The sequence below is a fragment of the Vicugna pacos genome, chromosome 8 (assembly GCF_048564905.1).
Source record: "Vicugna pacos chromosome 8, VicPac4, whole genome shotgun sequence".
Lineage (NCBI taxonomy): Eukaryota > Metazoa > Chordata > Mammalia > Artiodactyla > Camelidae > Vicugna > Vicugna pacos.
This window is the reverse complement of record NC_132994.1, coordinates 50,973,710-50,986,888: the sequence shown is the minus strand read 5'-3', so window position 1 is coordinate 50,986,888 and position 13,179 is coordinate 50,973,710. Positions and strand designations below refer to the sequence as shown.

General features: G+C 40.2%; 1 protein-coding gene across 1 annotated transcript in view; it reads right to left on the bottom strand.

Annotated features, from left to right (window-relative positions):
* The window catches only part of ENPP1 (ectonucleotide pyrophosphatase/phosphodiesterase 1), a 60,255-nt gene extending 51,279 nt beyond the window's left edge, over positions 1–8,976 (bottom strand). The window contains exon 1 of the mRNA XM_072965877.1: positions 8,683–8,976. Coding sequence (XP_072821978.1) covers positions 8,683–8,922 — 240 coding nt within the window. The 5' untranslated portion in view covers positions 8,923–8,976. The remainder of the gene's footprint in view (positions 1–8,682) is intronic.
* Positions 8,977–13,179: the final 4,203 nt, after the last annotated feature.

Genomic DNA, 13,179 nt, shown 5'->3' with positions numbered 1-13,179 from the left:
CCTGACTCATTACCACCTGAAAAAGCTCTGGTCTAAGTTTCCTCCGTTTTGGTTTTGTGTCAAGTACGTTGTTGATTGTTGAGAACGTACTGAAGTGGAAACTCTGAAATGAAGAGTGCTATTGATAGTGTGATGTAAAGTGAAATCCACCTGATATTCTGATGGATGGGTGAATTGGAAAGAACACTGAAATGTTATCAGATCACAACAAAGGCAGAAGATTGGCAGAGCTAAGAGCAACAAAGAATAATTAAAGGACAAGCCAGGGCAGACTAAGGAAAGACAATTAAAGAAACAAACAAAAGCACAGGTAGGCTCCTGGGAGAAGGAAACTACACACACGAAGGGAGGTAAAAGGCTGTGTATACAGTGTCCTGTACACACGACAAGGGCAATGGGGCTACTTCAATCAATGTGCCTCAAGTTCAAGAAAGGAAAAGGGACAAAGGCAACCAGCAGGAGCACCATGTCCACCCAACGCCAACACAGTTGAAGTCATTAAGGAACATTCAGTAATTTTTTATTTTATCATAGCATCATATATGAAGATAACGGCAAGACAGGGTTGAATGCTACCCCCAGCTAAAGAAATCTTCTAGACCATCTCATAGCCCTATGGATTGCTGTTCCTCAAGCTTTAATGTGCAGATAGATCCCTGGGGATTGTGAAAATGCAGATTCTGGTACGGTAGGTCTAGAGGGGAGCCCAGGATTCTGCATTTTATACAGGTTCCAAGGAGATGACACTGATATGCTAGTCTGCAGACCACACTTTGAAGAGCAAAGATGTAACATATCTTCTAAGGAAAAAGTTTTAAAATTCAACAACACTGAAGCTTATCGGTAATGATAAGAAAAATAAACACTTATTCAGGGCAAACTATGTGCCACTTTGTATACGTTATTTAATTTAATTCTAACAACACCTAACATGGTTTTATCCATTCTATGTTATGGTTGTGGAAGCTAATATTCAGGAAACTTAAGTTACTTGCCTACATTCAAACAACTCATAACAGTACCAGAATTTAAACCCAATTCAGTCTGACTTCATTTGTCAATAAGCTATAGCAATGAGATTAAGAGGATTATAAGTTTTGTGATCTTAGAAAGTCCCCCAAATTTCTCTGAGCATGATTTTTTCATCTCTAACATGGGGATAAATGGCAGAGCTGTGGTCTGGACCCAACCAGGTGGTAGCTGTAAAGTATTTTTAAATCAATAAAGGACCTTACCTAAACAAAGACACAATTGTTGTAACTGATTCTTTTTATATGTCTTAATTTCCTTTCCCTCTCTCCCTAGTTCTTAAAACAGTATTGAATGTACACCTTTCCTTAAAGCAGATATTCTCACAACTTTGGTCTCAGAATACTTTTAAAACTTACTGAGGACCTAAGAAGCCTTTTTAGATAATTGTGCACATTCTTCTTTAAAACTACACCAAAATTCTATAAGCTGTTCATTTCTCAAAGGCAAAAATGTAACAGAAAACTTGAAACAATATTAATGAACTTTTCATACTGTTAACGTTAACACTCATTAGTCTATCTTGCACTTTGATTGGAACTTAAACCCATGCATAATTTTTGTTAAGTCATCCATTGGTCCTTTGGAAAATACTGGTTCACTGAACTACGTATTTCTTCTAAATGTTGACACATGTCTATACCATATGAAAAAAAAAAACCACACTCCTATCTCCATCAATTTCATCAGGAAAGTCTTTAAAGATTGGGAGGATGTCGAGCTTACAATGGCAGATATAAATACTCCAAAATTTAAATTTTTACCTAAAAGATCAGATTTTATCACAGGCAGCAGGTACCTTACTTTGTTTTCCTTGAAGTGACAAGCTAGCACTATTCATTATTGAGAAAACGTGTGCCAAATACCCAAGTCTGAATAATCAGTTTGTCAGTTGTTCTTTCAAATAAAACTGGTGTTCCACGCGAAAAAAATGCAGCTAGTTCTGCTCACAACTCAAACAACAGCTCAACAGCTTTTCCTCCAGGAAATAACAGGACTTCAGTATGCAGCAGATGTGCTAAAGGCAGACTTCCAATTTTGTAGCACAGAATAATAAACAGGCAGGTAATTTGGGTTGCAAGTTAATAAAATCTGCTTCATTGAGGACATTTTTACTGTTTCATTAAGTGAAACTGGCTTCTGTTTTGTTTTGTTTTAATTGCAAATTCATGACTACTTGTATAATTGGAGCCACTGCCCTGATTCCTGCTGAGGGGCAGGCAGTTTGACCCACCAAAGCTCTAATATCGTCAGTGTAAATGGCAGCACAGTGAAAAGGGAAAATAATGTCTATTATTGCTCAAATGGTTTGGACTGCATGGCCCCCGTGAAAGGTGCTTAGGTACCCCCAACTCCCCCTGCCAGGGAGCCACAGACCACACTTCAAGAACTGCTGCTTGAAATATTTTGGTTGAACCTTTGTTCTACCTGTGCTGCCTTTTGCTTATAAGCATATTTATCCAAAATCACATTAAGGTACTCTGGAGTAATATGCAACTCTTATTTGGAAAAAAAACCTCATAATGACAAATACATTTTATTGCATAACAGCAACATAAAAAAAAATACTTGAGTTTCTTTTCAGTTCTCTCTCTCCATGAGACCAAAAGCTCCAGATGCTTGCTAATCCCAAAAAACTCATCAAAGGAAAGAAATCAGGTCTAGGAACAAACTACTTTCTCAGGAATCTTTCCTGAAAACCAAGATAGAATGACCTTTAAGGGTCTCAAATCACATCGATGATAAGATGTTTGCCACCTAAACCTGTGTAAAGTGCTAAGCTATGGTGAGAAAATGATCGACCCACAAACGAGATATGCTTGTGAAATCTCATTCCCTCCAAAATGACTATCATAAATCTATTTTCCTATTCTAATATATTTTAAAATGCATTAAGAAGGAAATTCAAATTAAGAAGAAAGTCACTTTCCTAAAATTCTGTTTACACTGGAAGCTCACAATGACATGACTTCACACCGACAAAAGGAAAACAAATAGGAGCCATTAGTTCCAGAATCAAAATCTGTAGTTAAAAGTCCTTTCAGTTATCATAGTCCTCTACTTACAAATCGTGAGCCTTTTGCCCGTAAACTTAACCCCTTATTTTTAGAAGTGGAGTAAATGAACCAACTACATCTGAAGAACTTGAGGTATTTGTTTAAAATATGCAGATTCTTTGGGTCCATTCCTATCTTAATCTGCTCAAGCTGCTAAAACAAAATGCCATAGACTGGGTAGCTTAACTAACAGAAATTTACTTCACACGGTTCTAGTGGCTCAGAAGTCCAAGATCAGGGGGCTGACCAATTTGCTTCCCGGTGAGGGCTCCTTGCTGGCTTGCAGATGGCTGCCTTCTCACTATGTCTTCACATGGTCTTTCCTGCAGGGGTGCACCAAGAGAGAATGCATACACAGGTCTCTTCTCTCTCTTCCCCTTTTCATAAGGCCACTAATCCCATCGTCAGAGTTCCATCCTCATGACCTAATCTAAACCTAATTACCTCTGAAAGGCCCCACTTCCAGATATCATCACACTGGTGGGTTAGGGTTCCAACAATTTCCAGCTGGTTCCTATGCACCCTAAAGTTTTAGAAAACTGAGAGCACCCCTGCCAGCCTCAGTTTCCTTATCTGTAAATTAGGATTGATTGTCACCATACTTTCCTATTTCAGAGTTGCTGATATGTCAAGGATCAATTAAAACTGTACCAGAAAATGCCTCTGAAAGTGCAAAGGGCCATGTGAATAATAATCATTTAAACTTTCACAACCTAAATTTCCACTAAGCATTATTCTAAAAAGTAAAAGTGGGAAGATAAATGAAAAATATTATAGATGTTATCTTAATTTTTATAATAAAAACCTCAGATAACCAAAATACTCAGCAAACAGAGTGTTCTAGTTAATATTTAGCTGAACATTCTGGTTGCTCTTTTGAAAAGGCCATTTAAGTATGTTATTATACTTTCTTTCCCTGGGAAATACACAGCTTAGCTTTTATTTGATGCTGCCAAAGGGTTTTCACTCTGGGTCAGCATTCTGAATATCAGTTCCTGTCACACAGGACTGAAGCTTGGAAGAGTATTCTATGTTCTGCATTGGGCTCATTTGCTAAAAGGCTTCTTGTTTATTTTTTGTTGTTTGGGGGATATTTCATGGTTGATGGAGGTATGTTTATTTTAACCAGAGGCAGATCTCTAATTATAAGTTATATTGCAAAAGCTTATTTGTTCCTAAGTTGTTCGAAACTTGAAATGCCTTTCCCCTATCAAAAAAAAAAAAAAGTTATGAATCATGATTAAGTTCTCTGGCTTGTCTAAAAAGTCCATAATAGTGATTAAGTATATTTTCTATGTCTTAAAAGTCACAGAGATGTTTTACAGTGGAATTTAACTCAAAAACAAAACTGAATTTAAAACTATTTTCATTTGCCTTTAGTACTGATATCTGAGAAAAAAGAGTGAGATGGAGGAAGATAAGAAGCTGATAGATAAAAATTTCTGTAAATATTCTAGAAAGGTTTATGGTCCCCAGTTCTTTATTATACAAAATGCATACAGGCTCTCAACACAACCCTGGGGATCCTCTTCAGAGTCATGATCAGGATATGATGGGGCAGGAGATGACAAAACTGAGTGTCCAGAGGTAACTGAAAAGTGGAAAAGAACGGAAAAAAAGAAAAGCGTTAAAGGGTGCCTGTGCATTCCTCAGAGACGGCGTGAAGCAGAAATAAATGGTGAGAGAAAGAAAGGCCAGCATATGTCTCAAAGCACAAGAAAGGAGGTCATAGAAAGCAATGCTAAAGAAAACAGCTCCCTACAAGAGCCACAAAGACTGGATCTGGGTGTGACAGCAAAGTCACCAAAACAGAAGAGGCCTTGGTATCAGCGAGGGAAACTTACTTGTACCTGCAAAATGGCCACACTTGGGTTTATTCCTTCCGAGGGCATGTCCAGTAGCTAGACACTGATTCTGAATCCAAGTTATCCCAGAGGCCCTGTTGGCCTCTTAGGTACACTGACCTTAGTTGGGAACTTTTGTTTTTCATTCAATCACTGCCTCTTCCATCTCCATATGTGCGAATCAAATGATGCCCCAGTTTGACCTTATCCCTGAATTTATACCCTAATGTCATCTCTGTTAGTGGATCTATATTTGGATTCCTGACTTTCAACTGGCCATAGGGATATGTGGCTGTGTATTCAGTCTTCCTATTTTGCCCTTTTCCAAGTCAAAATGTTACTTGGTCTAAGTCAAAACACACTGCGTTCATTCAACCAAAAAAGCTGACACTGAGTGTGAGAGCCAATAGTAAACAAAGCAGTCTTGCTGGGTTCCTAGAAACCTTAGATACATTTTATTAAACATGTGAAACAAACACCATACGGGCAAACAGGAGGTGTCTTTGGCCTCTAAGATGTTCTGGTCATTCTGAAATAAAATGCTCAACTCTGGCTGGACAGATATGAAAACCAAAGAGTAAGGTCAATTTCAAGGTGGATTAAGAGCAGAGAACAATCTTGAATATTCACCATTCTGTATTCCAGAGATAAGATGATGTTGCAAGAAGAAAGAGAGAGAAGCTAACAGAACTAATAACCTTCACACCCAAGTTTCTGATACACAAGGGCGACTTCTGCCATTTACAAAGAACTCTTTCATCAAAAGGTGAACTTTGTCTCTCTCCACTCACCACCACCCACACACAAGGCGCCTTATGAACACACACACAGGGAGGTCTTCATAAGTACAGCAGGAGGTCACAAGCACAAAATGATGCTGGGGAAGAGCCAACTGGAGAGTGGAGAAATGTACCACAACATGGTTGAAAATTACCTGCCAGGGAACAGGAAAGTCATTTCCAATAAATGTCCAAGACCAACCTCAGTGGAAGTTGACATTCCAGTTCAAAACTTAATTTGGAACCAAGGAAAGGCATCTAGAATTTAACATATCTCCTGAAGCATGTATTTATTTGCCCTCTTGGAATTTTCCATAGTCTAGCTCAGTGCCTGGATATGAGTACTTCCAGAGGCCAGGGCCAAAGCCTCCAGAGCAGAGCCTGCTGGTCTTCCCAGGATTCGAATGGGGAGAAGCAGCAAGGAGAGGGCAGGATGGTCTCTTCTGCATCCACTCTCACATACCTTGAGCATTTAAGTTTATATGTAATATTTTCAGAAAAATGCAACAGTCATGATGCTACTGCTTATCTCTGCAAGGCAATTCTTGAGTCTATCCTGCAAAATAAAAACTGTGTAGCTGAGCACACAAACTGAACACATCAGTAGTTGGATTCTTCTAATCTCAACCCCAGATGCAATTAGTCATCCCACTTCTTCAGCTTTATGAAAAGTGTGCTGATATTTAACCTGAAAAAGGGAACCCTATAGTTGCAGCTTCTTTCTAGAAGACATGCCACAGAGCTCTTTGAGACAACCATCAGATTCCTTTTGGAGACTTTTTCTTTTAGAAGTGCATCATTTGGGAAAGTCTAGAGGGAAGAAAGGTATTGAAGTAGGGAAAGAAGAATGAGTAAGAGGTTTCGCTTTCAGCTGAAATCATTAACTAAGAGTTTCAAAAATACAAAGGTGAGTTTTGGTGTATATTAATGGCCCACTGTATTTCATCAAAAGACATGAAGAATTCCTTCCAATTCAATATGTGTGACAGCAGAAGACTCCACCCAATGGTATGAAAAATATTCATGACTGTCCTACTTGAAGAAGTACTAAAGATACACCATGTCAAATGCCCAGAGCTGCAACACCAGAGACCAACAGAATGCTGTTTGACCAGCTGTCTACAGGTGTCAGACTGAAGTGTTCGTACCAAAGGTGGATCTTTGCTGATACCTATTGTGGACCTGTAAGTAAATGAGTAGGAAAGATTTTAAAACTGAATTCAGCAATTGGTACTTCAGCAAACTTTCAAGACTACAAGCATGTAGAAATGATTTCACATTGGGGTTACGTACAGAGTCAATGTATAATTATCGAATGCCTCTAGACTATCTCATAGTGTGCTCAACACCCAAAAGTACTGATACTAAGAAAGTTAAGCGATTGTGTTGTAAAAGCTAAGGTCGTCTCCCATTGACTAAAACAAAAAGGTGACTTGAAAGACTACAACTTCTCATCAATATCTGATGTTCTTGACTCAAACAGTAATCTCTGATGCAAAAATATACTTGAGATACAAACATTATGCAGTTTGGGACACTTGCTCTTTGAACCTTAGGCTTATTGTTTAAGTACTAATTATATGACACCATCTCTTTAGTCTAGGAATGTTGGTTCCTCCAAGTACTGTACCATCTCCATGATACCAAAATATAGTGAAAATGGAAATGCTTACAAAAGAAAAGATTTCAAAATCAGAAACGATATCCTCCACATCTTATTGTTCAATCATATGTAAGTGACCATGTATTTTAAGGTCCAGTAGTGGGGAGGGTATAGCTCAGTGATAGAGTCCATGCCTATACCATGCATGAGGTCTTGGGTTCAATGTCCAGTACCTCCATTAAAATAAATAAATAAACCTAATTACCTCCCCCATAAAAAAATTTAGAGTACACTAAACATAAAAATGTCACTTCCATATAATACAATAAAATGATTATATCTCCGTGTAGTTTTCAAATTTACTTCCCCACACACACTGTTCCACTCGACCCTCGCAATAATTCTATGTGATGCCCGTGGGGTGATGCTGTCCTCATTTTAACACAGAAGAAACTGAGGTTTGAGGAGAGTTATGGGAGGCCCGAGCAATTAATAACGGTCACGAAAGCAAGAATCCAAGGCTTCTGATTCTCCGTCCAGCACTTCCTGCCATACATGTAGAACGAAAACCCACCCCACATCTCAGGTGGATCCTGCAACTGTCATAACAAAACAGCAGAGGAAGAGTGGGTACTTTTGCTGGCAACAAAAACTGTAACCTACAGTTCAGAGTGGGCAAAGAATCATAAACGTTTCTTCGCATTCACATAACATGAATATTGATGCAATTTCTGAACAGCTGCAAGGAAATTCCTAAGCAGAGCCAAAATAAAAAGTATTTTTAAAGTTCCCCATACAACTTAAAGAGCTCTGTTAAATCTTTTCAAGTGGTATCAGTTAATGCAAGGAAAGTCCACAATACTGCACCCAGAAGAGGTAAAAGGTTAAATTAAAAATTTTTTAAAAAGCAAAAAGAGGTAAAAACTTAAATTCAAAGAGGTAAAAGATTAAATTAAAATTTAAAAGAAAAACAAACCCAAAAAACCCCATAAACAACCAATTCCTTGTCCGTCCTTCTTAAGACCAACAACTTTGGGGTGGGCCATTTCCCACCCCCACCCCCCAACTAAAAACCTCGTACTCTCTCGAGGGAAGAGGTGGCACTCCTAAAGATTACAATTTTTAACAGCCTGGTTTCGTAACAGGCCCTTCTGAGCATCAGTAATACAAGTGAGAGTGAATTAGTCCCTCAAGGGAAAGAGAAGGATCAGTGGTGATGAGCAGGAATAAAACCCCGCAGAGGAGAGCGAGAAGGCGAAGAGGAGCAGCGCCTCCCTCCCGGCCCCGGGTGCTGAGCGCGCGCTCGGAGCGGGGGGCCGGCGCCGCCCCCGCCGCCCTCGCCGCCCTCCAGCGCGCCGGCCGGGACCTACCAGCGAGAGCACTTTATAGGTGTTGGGGTCCTTGGCCGAGCGGGCGCGCGCCGCCTTCTCCAGCGGCTCCTCCCCCAGGTCCATGGGGGCCAGCAAGGACGCGGCCGCCTGCGGCTCCCCGGGCCCCTCGGCTGCGTGGCCGCGGCCCGGGTCGCGGCCGTTCCCCGCCGGGCTCTCCCGGGGGCCGCGCCCGCCTTCGCCCCCGCGGCTCCCGCCCCCCGCGCAGCCGTCGCGCTCCATCGTGGCCCCGGGCGCTCGGGCCCCGCCGCCCCGCAGCGCCTTTAATAGGCTCCACGCCGGCCCCGCCCCGCCCACCGCCGCGCCCGCCCCTCGCCGCCAGACCTCGGGCCCGGCGCCCGCCGCCCAGCGCTCCGAGTGAAGGGAAAGCAACTCAACTCCCCGGATTATTTGGCTTCCTGTCTGATTTCGGGCACTCTGCGTGTCGGTTATTTTGGGTCCTTTACGTGGGCGGGTCTTGAACTTCCCCCACAAGCCTTCCCCTCCCCGCGCCCCGGGCATCATCCGAACACTTGCAGGAATCGCCCTGCGTGGCCTCGCGGCGCGGGCTGGACTGGAATTGCAGAGTGTGGTCTGCACGGGGCATGAGATCATGGGGCCTCAAAATAGAGCGGGAGGAGAGAGAGGATGGATGCCGCCACCCGGCCGGTGCAGCTTTTCAAAGGCGGGAGACTGGAGTCGAGACAGACCCGTGTTTCTGGATGGACAGACTATGGTGTCAAACGTGGGGGACGGCGAACTTCTTTTTCTCCTACGTAGGAACAAATGAGGATTCCCTCAAAGCCACGCTGCTCTGAGAGAGCACTATCCATCCTTAAAATACTTGATCTTACAAATACACACGCATATAAGAGCTTTTAGTTTTCTGTGGTTTCTGTGTTTGGAGGCTTGCTCTTGCTTCAATATATTTATTTATTAGTTTTTTAGACATTCTATATTGCAAGGTTCAAAGTAGCCTGAGGTTGCTGCTGATACTTGGTTAGCAATATGAGAAATTGTAACACAGTTTGGAATACTTTGTTTTTGAACTAGGACACGAACAGTAGGCTATAATTCCTGATGGGTTTTGATTCCCCTTTGATTCTACAACTTTTACATTTCCTTGCTCATCAGTTAGAAAAACCACAAGTGTATAGTGAAGTGAGTCTTGCTTGTCAAGGGGAAAACAGACTTTCAACTGCTTTGCAATACTTGGAACTGACTTAAGTGACCAAGGAAAGTTATACAAAGCAATATCAATATATACAAATATTTTTAAAAATGAGAACAGGTGCTTAACATATAAAGTGTGCATTGTCCCCTTCAAGTTAGTTAACTTGGGCGGCTTTCCATTTATGTTGATTGATTGATTGGTTCATTCATCCATTCAATAATGAATCATTCAATTCAATCTCTTGGCCTCCAACAATGCATACTGTACCAAAGATGAACAAAAATATATCTTTCCTGAGTGGCTCTCAGTCTGATCAAAGTGAGTGAGGGCAGCAAACAAAAAATTAAAACCCAAGTCGTATATGCATAATAGAATCACACATAGGATGTTATGAGAGCATAGTGGAAAGGGTAACTGACGTCTGGAGGAAGTAAAGGCCATCCTTCAGAGCATTGCTGAGCTCCTCTTTTTTTCCCTTAATTACCTTAGAGTCAGCTTACAAACCACCCAAGAGAAACAGGATCTCACTATTTCATAGTCACATATTTTTTACCCCAAACTTGGCTCTAAATTTTCCTTTAACTGTTTCCAAAAATCAGATTCAAGGACCAAGATTTGCTCCATAGAGATTGGTCAAATGAATGTCAAACCTTCTAAAAGCAACTCAACAGAGATATTCCAAAGTGACTTGGAACCTGAGAAAACACATGGAATAAGTGTATTGTCTATATGCCAAGTCAACAAAACATTTTAAAGACTCTACCTATTGGAAAAGCCAATGTATATAGTCTGCAGGTTCACAAACTCAAACATCCAGGGACCAGCAGGAACCATAAAAGAGTAAGGCAGCCCCCTGTGGGTGAGCATGTGCCCTGTGAAAGGCTACAGCATTTACTCAGAAGAAGTGTGTGCCCATTGTGGCCAGATAGTCAGATTTTTAAGAGAAACAGGAAATTTAGATGTTTGTGTGAATTCTCCAGATTGCAAAATTTTGTCTACAAAATCCAGGAAAACAATTTCTTTAAACACTTTAAAGGCCAAACAAAATGTAGCACATCTGCAGGGTGGACCTGGCACACAGGCTACCAGGATGTGGCCTCTGCCTTATACTGAGGCTTACCCTTGGCCAGTTGAGGCTTTTATGGGTGACTATAAAAATCCAATTGGAACTCTAAAATCGGAAGAATAAAAATGGATCGAGTAGGCCACTCATACTATTTAGCCATAGACTTAGCTACAGACAAATCTTGCCTCTATCTTGTTTATATTTAAAATGGTCTGAGGGACAGCTTCACACTCCAAAGTACAGTAAGGTCAAGAAACATAAAGGGCACGCTCATGTGGTAGAGCACATGCTCAGCACACAAGAAGTCCTGGGTTCCATCCCCTGTACCTGCTCCAAGCAGAAATCAGTGAATAAACCTAATTACCTCCCCCTCATAAAATGAACAACAGTAGCGAAACGTGTGCTTTCAAAACAAACAAACAAACAAAACTTCTCCTCTTAGTGTGAAAGTGAACAATGAATGTATCATCCTTCATCCTAAACCACTCTGCCTTTTGTGACTGAGGTCTCTAATCTAGTAGAACAGTAAAGGTGAGAGTGTAACATTTTACAAAATTCCTTACGTTGTACTGCACAGAAATACATAAACATGTAAACACTTCTCCCTTGGTGCCTGAAACCTTAGATGTGGATAAGGCCAAAACACCAAACTTAACCGACTTTTGATCTGTGTCTGAACGATGACTTCTCAAAATTGAGAAACAAGTCTTCTCATCTTTAAAAAAAATGAAATATGCACTAAAGTAATTATTTTAGCAGCTGCTGCAGAGCTTCTCCAGTTGAAATTTCTCCAATTCTCCAGTGAAACATGGAAGACATCTAGCCTGGTCTAAATTTAAAAAAAAAAAAAAAAAAAACACAAGTTTCTCTCATCTTTATGAGATCTAGAAAAAAATTTTTTTCCAGAATGTTAATTTATTTTTAAGATTTTGTATGACATCCTGATGTCTCTTTCTTTTTTGTGAGCACAAAAATATGCCCCCTGGAAGAAGGTTGGATAACTATGTGACCTTGTACAAAGTACAAGAACTCTCTGAGACTTGGTTTCTTCATTTATAAAATGATGTTAGAAATAATACCGTAAAATTACCCTACTACCTCTAAATGTCAACAAAATGTTTTACATTCCCCCAAATTTACATAAAAATTTAAATCTGTCCTTTCTTTATTTAAATCATCCAATCCATGCCCCTAAGAAAGAGAATTAAATGATAATAGTGTTTACATAAACTATGCATGATTTATATATGATTTCTGGGAAAGTTTGAGAGCTCCCGTTGGACATGCATCTACAAAGGGAGATCCCATGTGGTCAGGAAGGGATGCTGGTCCCTCTGGGATGGAGGAAAGATGCCTCATTATCAGTCAGGTAACAAGATGAGTGAAGTGAATGAACGCCGAAGTGTAAGGTGTAATTGGGAGTAATAGAAACTTTGAAAAATGGAAACACAGAATCCATCTAAAGGGAGCTGCTGTCCAAACTTCTCTTTTTAAAAAAATTTTATTGAAGTATGGTCAGTTCACAATGTTGTGTTAATTTCTGGTGTACAACATAGTGATTCAGTTATATATACAATATTTCTTTTATATTCTTTTTAATTTTAGGTTATTACAAGATATTGAATATAGTCCCCTGTGCTTTACAGCAGGACCTTGTTGTTTATCTATTTTATATATAGTAGGTAGTATCTGCAACCCCCAGACTCCCAGTTTATCCTTCCCCCTCCTTCTTCCCCACCACCCTGTAGGCATGAGTCTGTTTTCTGTGTCTGAGTCTGTTTGTGTTTCATAAATGAATTCATTTGTATCATTTTTTTAGATTCCACATATAATTCATATCATATGGTATTTTTCTTTCTTTTTCTGGCTTATTTCACTTAGTATGACAATATCCGGATCCAGTCTTCACTTTCTGGTTGTCCACTGTCTCTGCCACCCCCCCCCCAATTGTCTCTTATACCTCATTTCAAGCAACATCTAGGGTTGCCAGATTGTCTGAATTTATGTCTGCCATTTTGCTACATGTTTTCTATATGCTACATGTCTTTTTTTTTTTGTCCTGTTCCTCCCTCACTTCTTTAAAATTGTGTTTTAAAATGTTTTTTATTATCCCATGTTAATTCCTCTGTTGAATTTTAGCTTTCCTAAAAAGTTATTTTCTTGGTAGTTGCTCTAGAAGTTGCAATGTGCATCTTTAATTTACCATCTACTTCAGATTAATACTGACAATTCTGATGAAATATGGCATTTTTCTTGTAAT